Source organism: Gasterosteus aculeatus, chromosome 7, assembly GCF_964276395.1.
Source record: "Gasterosteus aculeatus chromosome 7, fGasAcu3.hap1.1, whole genome shotgun sequence".
In the NCBI taxonomy this organism is placed as follows: Eukaryota; Metazoa; Chordata; class Actinopteri; order Perciformes; family Gasterosteidae; genus Gasterosteus; species Gasterosteus aculeatus.
Genome location: NC_135694.1, coordinates 13127105 through 13151052, shown reverse-complemented (window position 1 = coordinate 13151052; position 23948 = coordinate 13127105). Strand labels below are relative to the sequence as shown.

General features: G+C 44.2%; 4 protein-coding genes across 4 annotated transcripts; 2 read left to right on the top strand and 2 right to left on the bottom strand.

The window, feature by feature from the left end:
- Positions 1-534: 534 nt before the first annotated feature.
- cfap184 (cilia and flagella associated protein 184) lies at positions 535-3254 on the bottom strand. Its single transcript, XM_040180099.2, has 3 exons — positions 2422-3254; positions 1160-1507; positions 535-1067 (listed from the first exon to the last, which is right to left on the bottom strand). Exons 1-3 carry the CDS (start codon positions 3115-3117, stop codon positions 771-773), a joined length of 1341 nt encoding a protein of 446 aa, XP_040036033.1. The 5' UTR covers positions 3118-3254; the 3' UTR covers positions 535-770.
- On the top strand, positions 3249-8223 carry tada2b (transcriptional adaptor 2B). Its single transcript, XM_040180098.2, has 2 exons — positions 3249-3638; positions 4473-8223. Exons 1-2 carry the CDS (start codon positions 3369-3371, stop codon positions 5682-5684), a joined length of 1482 nt encoding a protein of 493 aa, XP_040036032.1. The 5' UTR covers positions 3249-3368; the 3' UTR covers positions 5685-8223.
- A 2420-nt stretch (positions 8224-10643) lies between these two features.
- On the bottom strand, positions 10644-14210 carry grpel1 (GrpE-like 1, mitochondrial). Its single transcript, XM_040180100.2, has 4 exons — positions 13992-14210; positions 12841-12985; positions 12338-12419; positions 10644-11712 (listed from the first exon to the last, which is right to left on the bottom strand). Exons 1-4 carry the CDS (start codon positions 14105-14107, stop codon positions 11360-11362), a joined length of 696 nt encoding a protein of 231 aa, XP_040036034.1. The 5' UTR covers positions 14108-14210; the 3' UTR covers positions 10644-11359.
- Positions 14211-20356: 6146 nt separating this feature from the next.
- LOC144410187 (uncharacterized) lies at positions 20357-23706 on the top strand. Its single transcript, XM_078105070.1, has one exon. The coding sequence runs from the start codon at positions 20835-20837 to the stop codon at positions 21774-21776; it is 942 nt and encodes a 313-aa protein (XP_077961196.1). The 5' UTR covers positions 20357-20834; the 3' UTR covers positions 21777-23706.
- The last annotated feature ends 242 nt before the right edge of the window (positions 23707-23948 follow it).

The following is a 23948-nucleotide window of genomic DNA, read 5'->3' as shown; positions in this document are numbered from 1 at the left end:
GCTTTTATTTACAGCTATTTTTTTGTGTTGCAATAAATGCTGAATATTAAACTACAAATTAGTATTGCGTTTGATATCTTTTACGGTTTTGCATTAAATAATTCTGGGATGTTGGCTAAAATAGAAGTGTTGTAGATGTGGACAGCTACCTAGAAAATCTTCCACCAGCTGCCACTTTTCTGATCGATTGTGTCTGATCAACTGAGGTCCGTGAAGTACTACATACTTGGAATGTCTACATTTCCAGACAAGTGGGAAATCTTCTTGAGTTACTTAATGGACCATGTGTTGATATTCTCTTTTCAACATCTTCTCAAAAGTATTTCAAGTAGGCTGAACAATACATTGACAGTTCCTTCCTGCAGTCGAAAGCTTCTCAAATGAGATCACATTTAATGTAAAACAGGTTGAATATACCACATGTGAAATGCATTAGAGTGTGCTAAAGCATATGTGGGTCACTACCTACACGCCGCATGTTTTAAAATGACATTTCACATCAAATCTATGAGCTATGCCATTAGAGATAAACTGTTTCTATCGTCACATTCTTTATTGCCATTGTACAACAGGTTTGTATTTCAATTTCACTTAGATCTGATTTTATTGTCCCAAAAGAAATTTGTCTTGGGAGACTTACAGTGTCAGCTGTTAGGAAATACAGACAACAATATGGAGCATGCATACTGTAACAAAAAGACACAAAAAGCAAACTTTACTTATGCCTTTAGCTCTTGCCAGGCTCCTCTTGTCACCAACATCCCTGATGCTCAGTGGATGGTACCAGAGATGTTGTTGGCGGCTTTAATTGTGTCCAGTTGTTCTTCCAGGTGATTGGAGGCGTCCACAGTGTCCTCATAGTCACGCAGCAGGACCCAGTTCCCCAGCAGGCCACGACGCTCCTTCAGCCTTAGGTTGTCTTCCAGCAGGCTGTTGCGGGCCTGCTTGGTCCTGGTCAGGCGGTCCCTCTTCCGTGACACCGTGGCCTCCAGCTCGGCCAGTTTCTCTCGCTGGGCCTGGACCTCCCTCTGACTCCAGAACAGCTTCTCCTTCACGTTTGACAGGAACTAATAAAAACAAACACAGCTCACTCACTTGCTAATGACCTGAATTCTTAATTTTGAATACGCAATCTGTACTTTTAGATTGGTCAACCTACTTCCAAACTACTGCTGATCTTTTTTTGCATCTTTGAAGATTCCTCATTTTGCTTTTTATTGAGTTTTTTCAGCTCCTGCCTCTCTGTCTGCAGCTGCTCAAACTGCAGATGTAGGGGCTCCCTGTCAGGTGCATCCTCCTTGCGCAGCTCGGTCTCCAGTCTGTGAATCTTGATCTTCAGCTGAATGTGCTTGAGGCGCAGTTTGGTCAGCTCATCCTGCAGCAGCTCCTCTGTTGCCACGGTTTCCCTCACTTTAAGCTGAGCGGCCTGTTTACCCAGGCATGGGCTCAGTGTTGCCACCACTACCGGCTGCTCCAATGCCACCAACTCTCCCCATTCTCGTTCCACCTGAGGATGAACAGGACTCACGGATCAGTAAATCACACTTCTCAATTGGGTGCTTTAGCATACGTTGAAAAACAGCATCGTTTTTATCATAAGTGTATTTCATATAATAATAATAAGGTGAGTACTTGCTAAATGTTTCAATTGTAATTTATAAATAGCATACAGTGGGTCCCTTCATGTGTTCAGATTACACTATTTTTTGCAGTTTTATTTTGCATGCTAACTTTCTCCTTTCTCCTAAATCACTCCCATGGCTCAAAAAGCACCTCACCTCCACCTTTTGTAGAAAGTAATACATCATGAATGGACAAAAACATTTCCCTACAGCTGCCTGGGGTCCACCGGCACTAAAACCACACGCCACAAGAACCGTCTCATCTTGACTGCAGCTGCCACAGCGGGGCCCTCAGAACCCTCGGACCCCCGCACCCCCAGCCCTGAGGGTTACCCACCCCAGAGACACCACATGCTGCATTATTGTACAACACGTTAAATTAACAGATAATCAAATATTTGGGGTCATCATCATCACATGCACATATCTACTTGATCCTGTGAATATTCTCTTCCTTGTCGAATATGCAAAGCTCTTCTCATTTCACTTTCATGAATCTTAAATTGCACATTTCTCTATTTTTGTTCAATAGGTTTTTTTGTATCCACTGCTTCAATAATGAATGCTTCCATTATATTAGTATTACTCCTATAACTACTCTCTGTATGTATCACTGTCATATGGGTTGAGTATGTTGTGATTCTATTAAGCGATCTATAATTCAGCCCATCCTGATGGAGGGATCGTTCTGTTTTTTTCTTTTCCGTGAAGGTCCTCGGAGATGGTTGTATGCTGTGCCAACTGTAAATCTGTTTCATGTATGAGATTGGCCTGCACAGGCGCCAGAAATCACACCGACCATGTCCAGCTTCTCCTGGAACTTTAATCTCAGCTTCTCTGCCGGCGGCTCAGTTGCGACGTGCAGCTTCAGGTCAGTCAGGATGCTCATGTGCTTCTCGTACTCCTGCTCCAACAGCGGTTGGTCCATGCCCATGTGGCCGTCGTCCATGGCTTTCTTGTGGAAGAACTCTGCCAGCTTTGCATGCAGCAGGCCGCGCTGCCGGAGGGCTTTCTCCCTGTCCTCACGCAGCTCCTGGAGGAGTGTGGTCTCTTTAGGGCTGGTAGCTCCTACAGCTGCAGGAGCACAAGTGGATTTATGTTCTTCAGCGTCGCCTTCCTCCTGTGTACAAATGGTGTTCTGGCCTACTGGAGTCTCCCAGTGCAATTTGAGTGGTCCATTTTTATTAATAATGTTGCTTCGAAAAACAGCACACTCCTCGTGGGGCTGTTCCATCACTACATTCTTCTTCAAATCCAACGTTTCACATGTCTTGATGTAATCAACACCCTGGAACTTGCTTCCACTGTTCTCTTCTGGTTCCAATCGTGTCTCTTCTTCTACACGGGTCCCTTTATTAGAGTTTTCTTCAACATGATCTGATGCATTCATTTCAGCTCGAACGCCTTGCTTCCCCTTACCATTAACTTCCTCCTTGAAGGGATCTGCCGCTAAAACCCCATCATTCTTCACCTCACTTTCTGTCTTTCCATACATTTTCAATAGAAAGAAAATACCCCAAAGTAGTATTACATTTCTCTACAGGGCTCGTGCATTTCCGAAGTCAGCGACACGGCTCGTTTTGTTTCGGTTGTCCTGGAAACTGGGATCGTGAACGAATCAGAGGCGCCACGATCTCACTCATTAATATTAACAGTCAGGATTTGAGTAGGTTGCGCCGCGAAGCTCGTTATGCGCATGCGCGCAGTTCTGCCTCCAACAACAAGAAGGAGCTGGAGCCAGGCAACATGGCCGACCTGGGGAAGAAGTACTGCGTTAACTGCCTAGCAGATGTTACGAACCTGCGGCTTCGCTGCACCGACTGCCCCGATATCGAGCTGTGTCCGGAGTGTTTCTCGGCGGGCGCAGAAATCGGTAATCACCGGAGATGGCACGGCTACCAGCAGGTCGACGGTGGTCGGTTCTCCCTCTGGGGTCCCGAGGCAGCGGGAGGATGGACTAGCAGGGAAGAGCAGTCGCTCCTCGATGCCATCGAGCAATATGGATTTGGAAACTGGGTACATCAGTTTGTTAACTTACTTCACTTCATTCCTCCCTTCAGCACAGTAGCTACGTTCCTAGTATGACTTGTACTTTGAGTTCAAAGTAAATGTGGCAGTAACAAGTCGTCAAGTATCGATCATTTGAAGTTATCGTTAATGACCTTTAGGGCAATACGTGTTGGCTTCCTAGTCGTAAGCGTTGGACGAAAAGCTTTGTATATGACAAACCAGGAGGAACAGAAGAGATCAAATTAAAGAACTGGTCAGAAATAAATATGTTTTAAAGGAAGTCCACTAAGCTAGAGGTGAAGGTGGGATGCAGGTAGGTTACGTAGTAGGAACGTTAAGTGTAACCGGGCGTTTTAAATATCACACACATGATAAATGAAACATTGAAATACGCAAATGTACCACAAATATATAAATGCATTGCTAGATGGTTAAGATAAATTGTTGAATAATCAGACACTGAACTATATGCTAAATATCAAATGTATTTACAACAAACTTATTACATAAGTCAAAATTGAACTCCACCACAATGTTTTACGATTCAAGACTTGAATAATTTATAATCATAATCTTTATCTTGCACACACTTGCATGTTGCCTATCCGGTGCTCTAGGTTTTATTAATAGTAAGTAACTGAATACTGTCTTACTTTCCTTATTGTTGGCATCAAATTACGTGGATATTTCATAAAAACGTACATGGGCATTTTCAGAAAATCCTGAACCCTTTAAATAGAATGAAAATAAAAGAAATAGAAAATAAAATCCATCCTTTTTGTATTTCTTCTTTGATGCTTGTTGCTTGTCTACCAACTTCCTGTCTGTGCTGTGTTTCAGGAGGACATGGCCGCTCACGTTGGAGCAACCCGAACTCCTCAGGAAGTCATGGAGCACTACGTCACCATGTACATCCACGGGAACCTGGGTAAGGCCTGCATCTCCGACAGCATTCCCAACCGAGTGACGGACCACACCTGCCCCAGCGGAGGGCCCCTGTCGCCGAGCCTCACCACCCCACTCCCCCCGCTGGAGATCAGCCTGGCCGAGCAGCAGCAGCTGGGCTACATGCCGCTACGTGACGACTATGAGATTGAATATGACCAGGACGCAGAGAAGCTCATCAGCGGGCTGTCTGTCAACTACGACGATGAGGATGTGGAAATTGAAATGAAACGCGCCCACGTGGACATTTATGTGCGAAAGCTCAGAGAGCGCCAGCGACGTAAGAACATTGCCCGGGACTACAACCTGGTGCCCACGTTCCTGGGCCGGGACAAGAAGGACAAGGAGAAAGAGAAGCCGGGAGCGCCGGGAGTCGTATGCAGCGCTGGTGGGGTGGGGGGTGCAGGAGCTGGAGGCGGCACAATCGGATCAGGTTCCACAACAGCGGCAGGATCAGGTCCTGTTTCCAGTACCCCCAAAAGAAAGATCACCAAGGAAGAGAAAGAGCAACGGCTCAGACTACGGGGGCTCTGCCAGTTCATGGCCCATAAGGAGTTTGAAGACTTATTTGAGAACATGCATAAGGAACGCGTGCTTAGGGCCAAAGTGCGTGAGCTGCAACGCTTCCGTCGCAACGGCATCACCCGCCTGGAGGAGTCGGCAGAGTATGAATCAGCGCGACACAAACGAGAGAAACGCAAAGAGAACAAAAGTGTGATCACGTCCAAACGAGGCAGCGCAGGAGGCGGCGGGCTTGTTTCTGGTATGGGACTCGGGGGTGGAGCTACAGGGGGAGGAGGCCTTGCTGGTGGGTTGGGGGTTGGAGGTGGGATCAAAGAAGAGGGCAAAGATGGTGAGTTTGCCACTATTGAGAATCTGACCGGCTTTGAGCTGCTGTCAGACAGAGAGAAGGTGCTGTGTAGCTCTCTGAATCTCAGCCCAGCACGGTACCTGACTGTCAAAACTATCATCATCAAAGATCACCTGCAGAAGAGGCAAGGCATCCCAGCCAAGAGCCGGCTGCCCAGCTACCTGGACAAGGTCCTCAAGAAGCGCATTCTGATCTTCCTCACGGAAAGTGGCTGGATATCTCGAGACGCATCCTAGCGGCCCATCTCTGATCAATTGATGATAGCTGATTTGGTATAATCTTCGTGGGCGGGACAAAACTACTGGCTTTTTTCAAAGGTGACCTTGTGAATATGTACATTGCAAAGAAAGCAGATGAAAAAGAAAAGTATTTTCATACCAGAATGAAAACTACCCTATATTTTTGGAAAGGGATGCAATCACCTCCGCGGTTTAAAGTACTTTGTGTCCATATTGTTACTACATAAACTACAATGCTAACAGGTATCTCATAGTTGCGGCGATGTACTGGAAAAAAGCCACTTGCACATGACAGATTGGGGAAACAAGGATTAGATTATCGTATTCATATTTCAGGACCTCTCAAATTCTAATTTGATTAACTGTGTCAGCTGTTGTATCACTTAAAGCTGGACTGTTCACATCTTTTAACATTTAAAAAAAAATTCTCCATAGTCAGTAAACTCTCAATTCATCTCAATAAAGAAAAAGTATCTGGGTTCAATAGTCAAACTCGCTGTCTCTCGACTGAGCACGGGCTACTGAAGGCAAATTGTATCTGGGTCAGAGAGAAAGAGTTTGTTTTTATATATATATATATATATATATATATATATATATATATGTGGCATATCAGTATTGGTACACATTTGTGCCAATAAGCAGCAAGAAATGTATGTAAATATATGCCAAAGAATATTAAAAAGTCATTCAGAGTGTTGTCATTACAAACTGTCCACTAAATAGCGTGAAAGTCAAAAGAACCTGCTCTGCATAATTTTCTAAAGTGCCAGCTCACCACAAAATCTAATGACCATTTTTCCCCTACTTTCCGTTTCATCTATTGATGTAGTTCCTCCAACATAACGTTACTAAATGGCACTCTGCTTATTGTGCTCAAAGTGACAAAAACATAAATTAAAAAAACTCCACAACAATGTCTCTCCAGATATCATGAGCCATTTACTACTAACAAGGTCAAAGAAAATATGTTTTGGATTTTTGAGAGGTAGCCTTCTTTAAAAATCAATTTCTAAGGATTATTAACAGAAATGCATTTGTCTGCAAACCTGGCTTTAAATAAGTACACAGTAATCTATCATGTGAGAAGAGTTTATGTAATAATCAAGTTTACATATCCGTACTAGTATTGTATCAGTTGGGCTCCCATTTGTAATTTAATTTAGGTCTGAACCTAAATGGGTTATAGTTAGAAGGTCAGTGTCCCTCTTCTGTCCTAACAGCTCCATATGCACACAGCCTCTTATTGGCAGCATATCCTTGTTTCTTAAAGGTGACTCTACTTGGTATGAAAACACAACTGGTGACTCATTCTCATTTTCCTGCTTTTTCTACAAGCCGTGCGCTGGCAATCGCAGTTTTAAAATCTAAATGTGTAATTTCGAAGGAGGAGCTTCAAAATAAATGCATTGGAATTACTCAAGCTTTGAAGTTGGCCTTTTTGTGGGGAAATGAAAGTTAAAAGTCACACTAGTTATTTACCGGTAGACCTTGAAAGTAGAGCTTTGTCATGTTTAATCAATGTGAAATCTATTTTTGGCCAAAGGCTGACTTGTTAGCACTACAATGCTAACAAGTGTTGCATTGTTGCAGAGATATTCTGGTGTTCATGCAACAGGTTCACTATTGCCTTCAGAACTGCCTCAATTCTCCGTGTCATACTTTCTACAAGGTGTTGGAAACATTCCTCAGAGATTATGGTCCATACTGATATGAAAGCATCGTTCAGTTGCTGCAGATTTGTCGGCTACACATCTATGATGTGAATCTCCCGTTCCATCACATCCCAAAGGTGATTATTGTATTGAGATGTGACTGTGGAGGCCATTGGAGTACAGTGAACTCATTGTCATGTTCAAGAAACCGGTTTGAGATGATATGAGCTTTGTGACATGGTGCATTATCCTACTGGAAGTAGCCATCAGAAGATGGTACATTGTGGTCATAAAGGGATGGACATGGTCAGCAACAATACTCAGGTAGGCTGTGGCATTTAAACAATGATTAAGTGGTAGTAAGGGGCCCAAAGTGAGAAAATATTCCCCACAACCATTACACAACCAGCAGCAGCCTGAACCAGCAGCAGCCTGAAGCGTTGATGCAAGGCAGGATGGATCCATGCTGTCATGTTGTTTATGCAACATTCTGACCCTACCATCCGAATATTGCAGCTGAAATCGAGACTCATCAGGCCAGGCAATGTTGTTCCAATCTTTGATTGTCCAAACATAAAAAAAAGACATTTTAACAAAAACACTGTAGTCATTGTGACTCAATCCCGAATCAGCTGTCATAGCAAATGTGTACCAGCTGATAATCCTTGCGGATAAATGCACCATTTGCTCATGTTGAGGAATGTAACTGCAAACTGTGTCCTTAAGAACATACACGCATTGATGAACTAGTTCGTATTGATGAACTAGTTAACATAAAGGGATCAATAGGCACATGGAAGTTGTAAAGTATTTAGAGGTTGACTGTCTTTTCATGGCTTTTGTTGTAAATGAATAAAATCACTTCCAACTTTTCCTGGAAAGGGTTTCAGTCAATGAAAATACTTTAAAAAAATCTGGATAATATTTTATCGTCCTAAAAAAATAATTTCTCTCAACACGGTATGTCAATCAGACCTCTGCTAAATGCTGGCCATTACAACTTTGCTGCATCGTCAATGTTAAATGGACCACAAATAGGCATGAAACGTTTCACTTTGGTAGCGGTTGCTCACTTGATACCCGGACGTGATGCTGCTGTGGAATATCTTCATTGTCATCTTTCCTACATTCATTGTGTATCACCTCCATTAGAGTTGAGACCTGTGGTTGGATACATTGGCTATTTACACATGGCTAACGAGTTCTAATGGGAACTGTTATGTGTTTATTGAGGGTGCTGATTGAGCAACACGCCAGGCATCTTATGTGGGAGCTTAGTATGAGCATCGTATTGGTATTGTTAAAAAAGGAAAGGAGATCATAAGAATCTTTGAGGTCAGCTCAAAATGCCATCTGAATCCAGATGTGTCCAAAGGCCTGTAAAGCAAACAGCCCCCATTTAGAGCCGAGGGCTCCTCTTACTTTGAATGTTAGCTTTTGTAAATTCCTTTAGACCACCAATAGTTGATTGAGTGTGATTTTTTTTTTTTTAACAGTGCCGTTGTTTGGCATGCACAACTAAATGCTTCTTATTGTTCTAAAATTGTGCTGTAAATTATTAAGAATTAGCGTTTGTATTTTCCTAGGACAAGTTTGTGTACTGTTTATCACCAATTGTAGACACATCTGTAAGATCAATTTGAAAAAGAAACTATAATCACTGGCCTGTGAAGTGCACAGTATTCTGTGTCATGGAAATGTTTATAGCTTTTCTACTAAAAACAAAAAAATATTTTGGAATACAAAGCAGTTTTTTCTGAAGGGGAAGGTGGTGATGGCATACTGTCCTTCAATCTTGTTACAGTTTTGATACTATCGAGTCTTTTTATTTAGTTATTGCACATGCCAAGGAATAGAGATATTAAAAGTACAAAAAACAAATAATCTTGTACATATTCCTGTTTCCTCTTCATTTTCAGAAATTGTGACCCTGAAAGGGAAAACTAACCTCATGTCATATCCACTATCATTGTTTCTGTCACTTCCCACATGACCATAGTGAAGTTTAGAACGTAGGTTTAGTGCTAAATCAAGAACTTAAGATGCTTGAAGTCCATCACTTGGGACAGTGACTCACTCACCCAACCTGAAGGGAGCAATCCACCAACTACCAGCAGAGAACCATGGCTGCAGGCCTTTTACCCAAAGGCTTATTACTTGGCATGTAAACTGGTGCCCGATGAAGGTCGTGGTTGGATGAAGCAAACAGAACAGAGCAGCCTATTGTTTGTTTTCCCTAAAGAGACACTCTCCTTCTATATGGGTTGCGCCTTGAAGTTCTGTCCATCAATATTACACAGAAGGTTGAGCACGCTGATAATTGAAGGCCAACCTCTGGTTCGGCCCAGTCTGTTCTGGACCCCTATGCTATAATAAATTGCCCAGTACTGTCCAGAGCAGGGGTCACCTTCCTTTCTGAAACTGGGAAGCTTCTTTAACAATACCAAGTAGTACGAAGGGCTACTTGTTTGATACAAACTTCCTAAATAAGTTGCACAGAACACTTTAAATAATAATAATAATAATGATGAATGTGAATATATGTCAATGTTAATTATTCCTCACAATAATTAACACAGATTTACACAACAATGTTAGTAGGAAACTCTGATCATGTCAGAAACTGCTGATCTGCTGCTGATATTTACGCACAACCATCTCTCGGGTTCACAGAGAATGGTTCGAAAAAGAGAAAACTCGTTACAAACAAGGAATGCAAAGTACGATCTCTGAACACACAACACGTGGAACCTTGAAGAAAATGGGCTCCAGCAGGAGATCACACCGGATGCCACTCCTGTCACCTAAGAACAGGAAACAGAGACCACGACTCACACAGGTTCACCAAAATTGGACAATAGAAGATTGGAACAACGTTGTTTGGTCTGATGGGTCTCGATTTCAGCTGCTACATTCGGATGGTAGGGTCAGAATTTGGCTTAAACAACATGAAAGCGTAGATCCATCCGGCCTTGCATCGACGCTTCAGGCTGCTGCTGGTGGTGTAATGGTGTGAGGGATACTTTGTTGGCACACTTTGGACCCTTTAGTACCAATTAAGCTTTGTATAAATGCCGCAGCCTGCCTGGTTTGGAGTTTATAAGAGGTATTTCTTCACATTTGAAGGCGTCTCATGGGCATTTATTTGTGATGCACCACAGATAATATCCTTGTCAAGTCACACTATCTCAAATACAATTATGCCCAGGTTAGACTAAATAACTGATTTAACGTAGTTCAAATAACAACATTTTATTTAATTTCAGGCTGCATGAAAAAGAAGAGTACTAAAACAAGATGCCAAAGTTGATCAATTTATTCTGATGCTGTGACAGCCAATATAACACAATCCTTCTAATGGTTTCCATTAAAGAGACATTAATGTCACAATGCCGAAAGCTGGCCCACCACAGCTTGATCGCATCCAAATGAACAAGAGATGGATGCATTTACCAGGAAGCCTCGGGGAAGCACAACTAACTCCATTCAAAGTAACATTGCATCCTTTCGTCAGATATTCAAGTAGCCTCCTGCTCCTCCCTTTATTCACAGAATCAATTTAACACTCAAAAATAATCAAATTGAATAATAAAGTTCAAGATTATTAGAGCATTAAACAAAAGTCAGGAATGATACTTACAGTTCAGAACTACTGCTCAAGTACTGCTCAATTTGTGGATGGATTTCACATCATAGGACCATGATCACTTGATCATTCTCATGTTTAACCGGTGTCTTTCAGTTAGGGTTGGTGGTTGTAAGAGACATAAAGCCTCTCTCTATGACGTAGTGAGGCTGACAAGAACTGACTCTGGAATGAATAACATTACAAGCTGGGGATTTACTGTAAAGACATAGTGTACTTTAATATTTCTGTTAAAAGCTGTTGGATATTGTCCTGATACAAAGTCCAGCTCAGTTGGTTTACCGTCTCTGTGACACTCAACCAGACTGTTGTACTTGAGCTCACAAGTCACTCAGGGAACAAAGCAAATCCCAATGTCGCAGTTAAAACCTTCACTTTAAAGGGGCTTTGGCCACGCCCACTAATGCTGGCCTGAGGGTACGACCGTGAAGCTTGTAACCCACTTTTGTTACCATGGCGACAGTGCCAGGTTCCTTGCCATCCACTGGTGCGTGAAAGAGTGCCTCATGCTCGTAGGGGTCAAACTTCTCGCCGTCTGGGTTGAGCTTGACAAGGCCGTGCTTGATGAAGACCTTCTGGATCTGGACCTCTGTCATCACCAGACCGTCAAACAGGTTCTTCAGGTGAGGGTTCTGGGTGGTCACCTCCTCCTTGGGCACACTCTCTGTGGCCTTTTCCAAGATGTCGGCCACCTCCACCAGATCCTTACAGAAGCCCTGGATTCCTGGTGATGGAAGGACGTTAGAATGTTCTTCAACGTCATTTAAATCTCCTAACATCAGTTACAAAGAGTTTGTTAACTTTAGCCAGCAGCAATATAGAACTACGCAGGGCTATAGAAGCAAAATCATCTTCCCTATTAGCAAAGTGGGAGGTATATCATAGCTTATCAAATGAAGAATTACAAAATCAAATAGGAAAAGAATATACATTTCATTCAGTCACCAAACAACACTAACAAGTTCATATCTGATATTTACTAAATAGGTTTTATATGTCTGAATGCCAGAAAATAACTGAAAAGTACAGCTTCTCTTTGAAGAGAAAAATGTACTCCAATTAGAAACAGGCTTGATAAGATTGTTATGGAAAATCCATGCATTTTAGTGTGTAAATAGTGGAAATACGGATTTAAAAGTACACTAAACCAACAGTATCACTTCATGACACCACATCATTTAATAGAAAATGCTTGAATTGCCTTTGTTCCGAGTGACATTTAGTGGTTAGAACATGCAACTACAGAATGAAGACAACATTTTCTGCAGAATTCATCCATTGCAACATTAGGTTGTGGATTTGGTACAAAGTATGAAAAGTGACAGAGCTAAAATAGAGAGCCTATTTACCGTATAATTTAGCATCTTCTATCATCTTCTGTGTCCTCGTTCTGAGGTTTTCTGTGTCCGCTAACGCCCGCTTGTACTTCTCCTGAAAACAAGTTGAAAATATAATAAACCTGACATTATGAGGCTCAGGAATAAACTTTACTTAATTACCATTTGTCAATACCACCTTCTTATAGGAACTTCAAATGTTAGCTATGCATATAAGCTTGGAAAATTGGACAAGGGTTCACATACACTAAAAGTAATTTCTTTCTCAAAATGAGACAGAAAATCATTTGAACATTTAGGATCTACAAGTGACATGGGTTTAGAAGATTATCATAGAAATCTTGTATTTCAGTGACACGGTTCAGGTTAGTCCACCTTAAAATTGTTTTCAGCTAAAATAATAGGGGGGAAAGATATGGGAAATTCTTCTGACTATTGTCATTTCAGAGGATGCAGTAAAAGATGAGATACCACCAGTCTGACAGCCCGACAACTTAGTTAGCAAACTAACTCACCGTCATGTCCTTCAGCTGGTCCTCCAGCTGGCTCTTCTCCTCCAGCAGGAGTGTTTCTGCTGCACTTTGCTCCGGCTTCTCAGCCCCGTCTGACACGTTGCCATTCTTCTGCTGGGTGGCTGTGCAAAGCAATCGTGGATATGCTCTGTATGGTAGGGAGGGAGTTATAGTAATAAAATAGTTTATTTACTATGATAGTAAATTAAAGTTGAGTTTTGCATCGTCAGTTGAAAAAACAAAACATCTCCATCATTAGTAGATTATTCAAATCATGGAACAAACTTGACTGTAAATAGTTACAGCCCTAATATGTTCATGTGGGACACATCAGCTGTATCACAGCAGTTCGTTGTCCAGACCTGCTAATTGAAGCAGAGAGCTAAAGTAACAACTTGTATGACTAAAACGTTGTTCAAATATATTTTGTTATAACTTATATTTACTTTACAGCCTAAATAGGGTCACCTTTTTTTCTCTGGCCTATGGAGTATTGTAGCGCAATTTCATCAAACCCCACAATCATCTAATGGCAAGCTTTAGGTGAAGAAGTACAGGTTCACTAAAATAAACCAACTTCAAGAATTCGGTTTAGCATATTCGATACAACAAGTCTCACGGCAAAAGGTCCATGTGTCACGTTATGTCATCAACCTTCGATTCTGACAGTGACAGTGACACACACACACACACACACACACACACACACACACACACACACACACTAAAAGTTATTATATCCTTTGAATATTCATTCCAGGTTCTCTATAATATCAACTTCAGTAACATTTAATATTTTTAACGTAGGTGGAAGCTTCAAACAAGCCAAGCGGCTTCACTGTGATAATATGTATCTTTGTTGTTTGTTAATTGTGCAAATAAACAAACTATACACTCGACATATGCTGGTCAAAGGTGTATTAGGTGATCTCCAACACACAAGCCTCGTCAGACAGTTTAAGTCAGTATCGTGACGTAACGTTAAAGGTCAACATTTAGGACCATGGTCGGTTAAGAGAGCTAACGCTGCTAGCCAGGCTGCTGCTAACTTACCGTTCCCTAAGCAGACATAAGCTAAACATTCTGCCAAATCAAGCCTAACATGGCGTTACTGGCACATTTTACTTTACAGAGTAGAGATTTAAGTGTGTTACCTTATAAACGCAGGTAAAGCTACACGTGAGTAGCTCCGTCTCACAGCTCGCACGCAAAAACTCGCCATTTTTAGTCTAAAACACACTGCTACAACCTCAATGGAACACACGCTCATGGGACGCGGAATAGTGACGACAGTGGCGGGTTGGAGCCAATCCGGAGTCAGAAAAAACCCACTGACTCACATTTGACCAATGAGAGCCCGAAAAGAGTTTGACGACAAAGTGTAGTTCGGTTGAGTTGCACGGAGGTGAAAGCTCTTCATGTGACCAAGGACAGTTTCAAAGAAATCATTATCGGATAGAAGTTTATGGATATTATTATCGAAGTCAATTACTATGTAAGACAATTTCCAAAAATAAAAAAGATTATATTGATAAATTTAAGTGTCTCAAAATGATGACTCAGAATCTAATAATGATAACTTAAAATCGCATAATTGTGACTTAGTTTATCATAAAGATATATAAGTAATTATGAAAATAATTATGACTTAGCATTTCATAATGTATTACTGTCTCATAATTATGACTCAATATGACCTAGTATCTCATAATAAAGTCATACCATCTCATAACCATGTCTTAATATCTCATATTTACGATTTTCCATCTTATAAAGTTGATTTAGCATATCATAATCCTTATTTAGCACCTCACGTGTATACATTACTATCTAGCATTTTATGAATATGACTTACTCTTTTTTATTATTATTACTACTCGCTCATGACATACAATCTCATAATAAGGACTTACTGTCAGTTATTACAATAATAACGTAATAATAGCAATTTGTTGTTCACTTGCTTGTATGTATTGTAATGAAAAACATTAAATTGTTTGGATGCCTGATGCTGCCAATCACCACCAGGCGCAGTCACAGGGCTGAGGCTGAGGTCAAAGACGGTATCTGTTAGGGACCCGGTTTTCTTAACAGTTTTCCCCCCAGTCTGTGCTTTTGTTTTGCTTGTTTTGTTTTTACACCTATAGTTTCCAACCGTGTGTTCCGCCTCCGGCCCCACCGCGAATCCATGGAGAAATATATTACAGACTCTGTTGCCGCAGGGATCATACGTCCCTCATCTTCCCCTGTGGGAGCGGGATTCTTCTTCGTCTCCAAGAAGGACAAGACCCTCCATCCCTGCATTGATTACAAAGGTTTGAATCAGATTACTATCAAAAATAAATATCCATTGCCACTTATCTCCTCTGTTTTCGGGTCCCTAGCTGAAGCAAAGATATTCACGAAACTGGGCCGCCGCAATGCGTATCATCTGGTGCGCATCCGAGAGGGGGACGAATGGAAGACTGCCTTTAACACACCGTTGGGACACTTTGAATACCTGGTGATGCCGTTTGGATTAACTAATGCCCCTGCCGTTTTTCAGGCACTGGTTAATGATGTGCTACGTGACTTCCTAAACCGATTCGTGTTTGTGTATATTGATGACATTCTCATCTTCTCTCCGAATCCCTAGGAGCACATTAACCATGTCCGCCAGGTTCTGCAGCGACTGCTGGAGAATCAGCTATTCGTTAAGGCTGAGAAGTGTGAATTCCACGTCGCCTCTGTGCAGTTCCTTGGCGTTTTCATTGAGGAGGGAAAGTGAGAAAGGATCCTGAAAAGGTGAAGGCGGTAACTGAATGGCCAGTACCCGCCTCACGAAAGAAGCTACAGCAGTTCCCGGGATTTGCTCATTTCTATCGCCGATTCATCTGGGACTACAGCCGAATAGCAGCAACACTGACTCAACTCACTTCCTCTAAGATACCTTTTTCATGGACCCCAGAGGCAGAGAAGGCATTTTGTACCCTCAAGGAACGCTTTGCCTCGGCCCCAATCCTGGTTCACTCCGACAAGACCCGCCAGTTTGTCGTCAAGGTTGACGCTTCTGACACCCGCGTTGGAGCCGTACTATCCCAGCGGTCGGCGTCCGACTCTAAACTCCATCCGTGTGCTTTCTTCTCCCGCAGACTTTCCCCGGCGGAGAGGAACTATGGCGTGGGCAACCGAGAACTGTTGGCAGTCAAGTTGGCCTTGGAGGAGTGGAGGCACTGGTTGGAGGGAGCGATGGTCCCCTTTGTGGTATGGACCGACCACCGGAATTTGGAATATATCCATACGGCCCGACGTCTCAACTCACGCCAGGCCCGCTGGGCTTTGTTTTTTGCCCGTTTTAATTTCACACTCACCTATCGGCCGGGACACAAGAACACCAAGCCGGACGCCCTCTCCCGTCAGTTTGCCCCTGAGGGCGACTCAAGTCCTGACACCATCCTTCCCGCCTCGTGCGTTCTCGGAGCTGTTACCTGGGAAATAGAGAGAGTGGTACACGACGCCCAACCTGACCCAGGGGGGGTCCACCGAATCGCCTGTTTGTTCCTGCGCCCGTCTGTTCCCAGGTCCTGAGGTGGGCCCATGAGTCCCGCCTCTCTGATCATCCCGGCATCCGACGGACTATACACTGGCTTCGCCGCAAATTTTGATGGCCATCCCTTGAGGAGGACGCCCGTGCTTATGTGCTGGCCTGCACTACCTGTGCCCGCAACAAGGCACCGACCCCCTCGATGGGATTGCTGCGACCACTGAGACCGCCGATTTACTGGTTCAGCATGTCATTCGGCTCCATGGCATCCCTGCGGACATAGTTTCTGACCGTGGCCCGCAGTTCTCGTCCCAGCTTTGGAAGGCGTTCTGTCACACCCTCGGTGCCACGGCCAGCCTATCCTCGGGATTCCACCCCCAAACTAATGGCCAGACGGAGAGGCTGAACCAGGAGCTCAAGGCCATCCTCAGGTGTGTGATCTCTACCAATCCCTCCTCGTGGAGCCGTCACCTTCCATGGGTCGAGTATGCCCACAATCCCCATACGTCAACGGCCACTGGACTGTCCCCATTTGAGGCCTCCTTGGGCTATCAGCCTCCCCTGTTCCCCAGCCAGGAAGTTGAGGTTGCTGTGCCATCGGTCCTGAGCAAAGCCAGTCGTTGTAGGCGGATCTGGAAAGCTACTCGGGCCGCTTTGCTTCGCACGGTGGAGCAGAACAGGAGGGTGGCAGACAGGCGACGCGCCCCCGCCCCTGCCTACCGCATCGGCCAGTCGGTTTGGCTTTCGTCCAGGGACATCCCCCTGCGCACAGAGTCTAGGAAGCTCTCTCCGAGATATATCGGCCCCTTCCCGATCATCTCCATCATCAACCCAGTCTCTGTAAAATTGCAGTTGCCGCGCTCCTTGAGGATTCACCCAGTATTCCATGTCTCCCTCCTTAAACCAGTTGTCTCCAGCCCCCCGAACCCACTCCACCCGCCCGTCTCGTCGAGGGGGGGCCCGTCTACACAGTCAATCGCCTCCTGGATGTGCGCCGGGTATCAGTACCTGGTGGACTGGCAGGGTTATGGACCAGAGGAGCGTTGCTGGGTGCCCCGTTCCCGGATCTTGGATCCGGGGCTCATTAGGGATTACCGCCGTCGGAACCCAGAGAGTCTAAACGGTTCGCCGAGAGGCTCCCGTTGAGGGGGGGGGGTACTGTTAGGGACCCGGTTTTCTTAACAGTTTTTCCCCCAGTCTGTGCTTTTGCTTGTTTTGTTTTTCCACCTATAGTTTCCAACCATGTGTTCCGCCTCCGGCCCCACCCCTCTCCCACGTGCCCAGCTGTGGCTCATTTCGGGGATCACTTGTGACGAGCATAAAGGCTCCTGCTTTTAGAGGCTCGTCGTCGTCAGTCCGTCCCAGTACCCAAGCTGGTCTCAGGTGCCGTTGAGCCTGAGATACAGCAGCTAACCAGTTTTTTCATGTTTTTGTTTGTTTTTGTATCAGACCCACGGAGTACACGTGACCTGTTTTTGAGTTGGACTGTGAGTATGGTGTCGGGCCTCGGGTTTCCACACCAGACCCTGCTTGAGCCGCCCCCAGACCGCCAGACGTTGGTGGAGTTTCCCTCCCGACTCCAGTTGAGCCAGAGGAGCGCTTTCTGTTTCCCTTATTCACCTAGTTTGTTTTTTTGTGGAAAATAAAATCATTTTGGCTGAAAATCCAAGGCTGCTGTGCGTGTGCTTTTGGGTCCACCAAATACACCCCCTCCTAACAGGTATCTGCCGTTTCTCCACCACAACGACGCGTCATTCACACCAACTTATAGGAGCGCACGCCTCACCTGTAGGGGGCACACTTTGCTTTTAACATAAATAAAAATAACAAAAATTAGTTATTTAAATGCATGGACATAAATTTAAATGCGGCTCCTACAGACATAGTATCTCAAAATAATGGGTTAGTATCTCAAAATAATGACTTCACTTCTCATGATTACGACTTGGTGAGTCATAATTGGGACACAATGTCCTCTTTTTGTGACATAACATTATCGTGACTTAATATCTCATAATCATAATTTAATAATGAGAAATATTGCATGGGCCTATGGGTTGCTGCCTCACCACGCCAATGTGACAGAGTAGCTGAGTAGATGAAAGAACTTGTATGACCTGACCGGTCCGCTGTCCAGGTGCTGCTGCTTGTGTAGACCTTGCCGGTGCATGTGCCTGGCAAGCTGGTAAAGACTATTATTCCTTATTAATAAATACATACCATAGTTCATTTTGGGGGCTGGTTTGTCATCCTTGTGGGTGGTCAACTTTTGCAAATCCTCATGTCAGTACTTTTAGCATCCATGTCTTAAGTAGGTGACAACATTGACAAGATTCTCATGCTACAGGGTCTGTATTTCTTCCTCAGTAGTTCTGTTTCAAGAAGTTCCTACTTACATCCATCCTGTGATCATCCATACATCATATATACAAAAACAGCTATGATTCTGCGAGGAAAGTAAGTCGGTAAGTCGCTTTGGATAAAAGCGTCATCTAAATGACATGTAATGTAATGAAAAGTGGTATTGTTAATTTGTATTTTACAAAAAAATGTTTTTAGCGTTAGCCTCCTCATAGACTTTTACCTGCAAAGTATGGCATTCAAATGTTGCCTCAACATATGCATTCTACTGTTGTAGTATTTGATTACATAGCATTAAAGCTGTTAGTTAAGATCCTACTATTAACAACATATTATTTACTCCAGAATGTCTTTCGTCACACTGCAGTAGAGCAACATTGGCATGTATTTGGACACATTTCTACATCCAAATGACAAATGAAAGTCAAATTTACTCTTTTCTTTTAGCTCTGACAACAGCTCTTAAAATGTGGCTCTCTTGCTGCCACACTGTCTTCACCAGCTTACTGTTTTGGCAAAAATATATTTATTATGTATTAGCAGAATAATGAGCCAAAAAGGGGCCAAAGCTGAGTGCTGAATATGATCCAATATGTAGCCTAAAGGTAGTGACACTCCCTGTTATAACCAATCCATACTATAAGTCTTTCTGCTTTTTCTCAGTTTTGTCAAACATACACGCTGTATTCTCCTTTTCATTTCCCATTTCACTCTCGTTCTTTCTGAAGGCACAGTTGATAGACATGCCTTTGCTCCTTCCTAGCACTGCAACACTGGTTACGTGTCTTAAAATCGCTGCTTCATTTTGGTAGTTTTTCTTCATGAAGTGAAGCATGGCTCTTGTTTTTGTCTATGATGAGGCCTGACAATAATAGACTGTTATGTCTGGATCTTACATGCTAACACTCAATATAAATGACATTATGAAGAAACACATTCCTTATGACTTAATTATTTTTGTACCAGTCACACACTGATGAAAACCTTTTAGCAACACTTTTAGCAATTCTACTTCTACTATAAGTGAACTACACGGAGAAAGTGCAAAACCTCGCCCACATTTGCATAACTATCAGCACAATGTCTGTTCACACTGATCATGTTATAGGTCAGCTGCCGTTTCTCCCCATCCGGTGTGTTTGGATCTTTTCCCCTGTGTATGTCTGTCTGTGCTTCTTGTCCCCACCTACAAGAGGAGTGGCCAGCCATCTTGCTCCGTCCCCACACAGCTGATCCTCATTCCACAATCCACCCCTGCAGTATTTAGACCCGGGCCGTCCGCTTCTCTAGCGCCAGATCGTTACACACCCGGTAACTTGACTCTGTATCCTGGCTTGTAAGACATTGAGTATTCCTGCTGTCGTGTCTAACCCTTAACCCTGTGTCCAGATCCCGCTGTCCCTGTCCTGTAGTGATGGCCAAGTGAAGCGTTCCAGCCAATTGTATCGGGAAAAGGTTCATTCATTCAATGCATCGCAAACTCTATGGTGACCTCTGCTGTTGAAAACTTGTAGTGCAAATGTTTCGTACCAGTATATTTTGGCCCAATCTCTGATTATGAAAAGTTGAACCAATAAATCATCTAATAAATACATGGATTCCTATATAAATAAAACTATTGTTTTTCAGGTTGTGACAAAGTGGGTGACAACTCACCTTTGTCCCCATGATGGTGTGTGGTTGAGTGCTTGCCATGCTCTGCAGGTGTGCTGGAGGCTAGAGGGGGCAGGCAGTGAGGCCTAGTGTTTGTGCAGGGGCTGATGTCAGCAGTGACATCATCGGGTGGATTGTCATAATGAGTGTCACCTGTGCACATTGATTGACGGCGCTATAAAGGTGGAGGACATTGACGGTTGGGGGGGAGGAATGGTGGAACATGTGTAGCTGAGGGCTGATGTCAGATGAGGTGATGTTAAGTTTCTTCCGTTTGGTTGTTTATCTGTTTTAATCAGACCTGTATAAGGAAACTTCTTGACTTTTTACAAATAAACATATTTTTTACCTGGACCAAGTCTCGCTTGCCTGCCTCCTAATTCCAGGATTCCCTCGGTTGTGACATCCTCACAAGTGGTGTCAGAAGTGGGATCCAGGCCAGGAGGAGGCAGTGAAGAAAATGTCAACCAGACAAAAGACAAAAGCAGCGGATCCAGGCCAGAAGGAGGACCAAGATGACGGAAACCAACAAGGGACAGCAGGTGGGCAACCCCATGAGCGAGAAAGTATAACTGAGCTGTCAAGACTTATGAAATCCCTGATGCAACAGCAGGCTGACCGCGATAGCAGGACCGAACATGAGCATAAGCGACAGGAGGAGAGATGGAAGCGAATTCAGCATCAATTTGTACAGCTCCAGCAAGAAGTAACCCAGGACCGTCAGGCTCGTCAGTACCTACAAGAAGGGGCCGCAGCCACACCTTCCCACTTCATAGGATTAACCGCGGATCCACCTCAGATCCAGGATAGGCCGGGGGATGAGCAACATTTGGCTGCTGGAGGAACGCACGCCAGTTCGGTGAGGGTTTCGGGCTGGAAAAGTCCCAAAATGCAGCCCTACCAAGAAGGTGAGGACATAGAACATTATTTAATCACGTTTGAAAGAATTGCTCATGCCTGTCAGTGGCCTCAGGATGAGTGGGCTCTTCACCTAGCTTCATTGCTAACCGGTAAAGCACGGTATGCATATGTAGCTATGGACATTGATGACACCATGGACTATGCAAAAGTGAAGGGTGCTGTGTTGCAGAAATTCGAAATCAGTGCCGAGACCTATCGAGTGAGGTTCCGTGCCACTGTGCCAGGAGAAGGGGAAACTCCTAAAGAGCTGCAGGTCCGCCTCAAGGATTTGTTCAGTAAGTGGATGTCGCCGGAAGCAAAGACAAAGGAACAAATTGGAGACACTATCATCATGGAGCAGTTTCTCAAAATCCTGAATCCAGAACTTTGTACCTGGATTAAAGAACGAAACCCGAAGTCCTCCAAAGAAGCAGCAGAACTGGCAGAAGTTTTTTTAGCTGCCCGCCGATCAGCAAAAGAGTACCTTCCACCTTTGCAGTAGTAGGGCAGTAATGAATTGAGAGCTAACACAGGACATAGCTTCCTCCCCTCAAACTCTGTTGCACGTGAGTCAAGAAACAAAGCCCTCTTCCCATGTCATGCTTGCGGCCAGAAGGGACATTTTAAGGCAGAATGTCCTAGGTTGCGGGTTAGTAACAATTACATGTGTTTCGCGCCCCAGTTGCATAGCAATGAGTTAGAGAGAAATAGTGTCTCGGAATTGCAAGCGGAGGAACTTACAATAGCGGTGTTAATTGAAGACAGGCCCTGTGTAGCCCTCTTAGATTCCGGAAGTAATCGCACCCTCGTCAGACAGGACAGCCTTCCGAGGGATGTCATTTTTTGTAGAGGGACAGTTGATGTTTTCTGTATTCATGGTGACAATGTACGTTACCCCATAGCTGAGGTAGCTATCCAAATTGAAGGGCAACACTACTTGCTTCCAGTAGGAGTTTTAAAGCACCTGCCCTATCAGGTTGTGTTAGGCTCTGATTTACCTATTCTGGCGGAACTGATAGCCAAGCAATCGTGTGAGGCTAGAGCAAGCTGCACCAGCGAAAATTTGCTAGCTGTTACTAGGTCGAAAACCAAGCAAGAACAAATTAGTTCAGCAGAGTGGGAAGAGCTGCCATTTGCAAACGCGGAACTCCCCGGGGGCGAGCACACTAGCCACTGTAAGGAAAGGAAAAGCAAGAGAGAGAGGAGACGAGACCGGGTAAGGGGAACACAAGTTGCTGAACAGGTGGCAAAGCCGGTAGAATTAAACTTTTTTCCGATTCCTAGTGACATTGCTAAGCTACAGAGGGAAGACTCCACACTCGTCACGTTGTTTGCTAAATGTGTGCCTGAGTCAACCCAGGTGATGGGTGGAGGGAAGGAAGCATTTGTGGTCAAGGGAGACAAGTTGTATCGCCGTAGCCAGATTGGTGATCAGTTAGTTATTCCACAGAGTTTAAGACCCACTATCCTTAACCTGAGCCACTCTATCCCATGGGCAGGACACTTGGGACAGGCTAAAACATTTTCAAGAATGGTTACTCGGTTCTATTGGCCCCAGCAGTACGCAGACACCATAAAATGGTGCCGGTCTTGTCCACAGTGTCAATTAACAGCTCCAGGCAGGAATGGAGATAGAGCTCCTCTCATCAGCATGCCCATCATAGATGCACCCTTTTCCCGCATTGCCATGGACGTGGTAGGCCCACTCGAAAGGAGTAGTGTAGGCCACAGGTACATACTGGTGGTTTCCGATTATGCCACAAGATACCCTGAAGCTTTCCCCTTGAAGAAGATCAAGGCTCGCCAGATTGTCAACTGCCTCATTCAGCTGTTTTCCAGAGTGGGAATCCCCAAGGAGATAATCACAGACCAAGGCACCAACTTCACCTCAAGCCTGCTAAAAGAAGTGTACAGCATGCTGGGAATTCAGGGGGTAAAGACCAGTCCCTATCATCCACAAACTGATGGCCTAGTGGAGCGCTTCAACAAGACCCTCAAATCTATGCTGAAGAAGTTTGTGAATGACTCCGGGTCAGATTGGGACCGATGGCTGCCATTCGTGCTGTTTGCATACAGAGAGGTTCCACAAGCCTCTACAGGGTTTTCACCTTTCCAGCTGCTATATGGACATCCAGTGAGGGGTCCTATGGATGTCTTGAAGGATGCTTGGGAGGGTCCAATGCCACAACAGCAGTGCAGTGAGCTCTCGTATGTCCTGAAAATGAGAGACAAACTGAACCAATTTCAGGAGCTTGCCAATGGTCATCTGGCGGAGGCACAGCAGCGTCAGAAGAGGAGTTATGATAAGGCATCTAAGAGAAGAATTTTCCAGGAGGGCCAGAAAGTTCTGTTATTGCTACCAACATCAGACAGTGGTCTCTTGGCTAAGTGGCAGGGGCCATACAAGATAACAAAAAAAACTGGCCCTGTCACGTATGAACTCTTTTTACCAGATCGTCGGAAAAAGAATCAAGTCTTCCATGTGAACCTTCTAAAAGAGTGGGTAGACCAATCGGAGCAGTCATTAATCATGTGGGCACGCACAGTTGTGGATGAGGAAGAACTTCAGGAGCAGTATTTTCCCACGTCAATGGAGACTCCAGTGTTTCCAGATCTGAGTCATCTGGAGCCAGGAAAACGCAGGAAACTACAGGCCTTCATGCATAAAGATCTC

What these genes read in the sequence shown, in the direction of transcription:
- grpel1 (XM_040180100.2), bottom strand. Translation starts at nt 14,107, where the DNA reads ATGAGCGTGTGTTCCATTGAGGTTGTAGCAGTGTGTTTTAGACTAAAA. An exon ending in ACCAGCTGAAGGACATGACG is followed by an intron (nt 12,420 to 12,840) that starts GTGAGTTAGTTT and finishes ACTTGTTTTCAG; the next exon opens with GAGAAGTACAAGCGGGCGTT. An exon ending in AGAAGATGCTAAATTATACG is followed by an intron (nt 11,713 to 12,337) that starts GTAAATAGGCTC and finishes TTCCATCACCAG; the next exon opens with GAATCCAGGGCTTCTGTAAG.
- tada2b (XM_040180098.2), top strand. Translation starts at nt 3,369, where the DNA reads ATGGCCGACCTGGGGAAGAAGTACTGCGTTAACTGCCTAGCAGATGTT. An exon ending in AATATGGATTTGGAAACTGG is followed by an intron (nt 3,639 to 4,472) that starts GTACATCAGTTT and finishes GCTGTGTTTCAG; the next exon opens with GAGGACATGGCCGCTCACGT.
- cfap184 (XM_040180099.2), bottom strand. Translation starts at nt 3,117, where the DNA reads ATGTATGGAAAGACAGAAAGTGAGGTGAAGAATGATGGGGTTTTAGCG. An exon ending in TCCAGGAGAAGCTGGACATG is followed by an intron (nt 1,508 to 2,421) that starts GTCGGTGTGATT and finishes GTTCATCCTCAG; the next exon opens with GTGGAACGAGAATGGGGAGA. An exon ending in AGATCAGCAGTAGTTTGGAA is followed by an intron (nt 1,068 to 1,159) that starts GTAGGTTGACCA and finishes TGTTTTTATTAG; the next exon opens with TTCCTGTCAAACGTGAAGGA.
- LOC144410187 (XM_078105070.1), top strand. Translation starts at nt 20,835, where the DNA reads ATGTCAACCAGACAAAAGACAAAAGCAGCGGATCCAGGCCAGAAGGAG.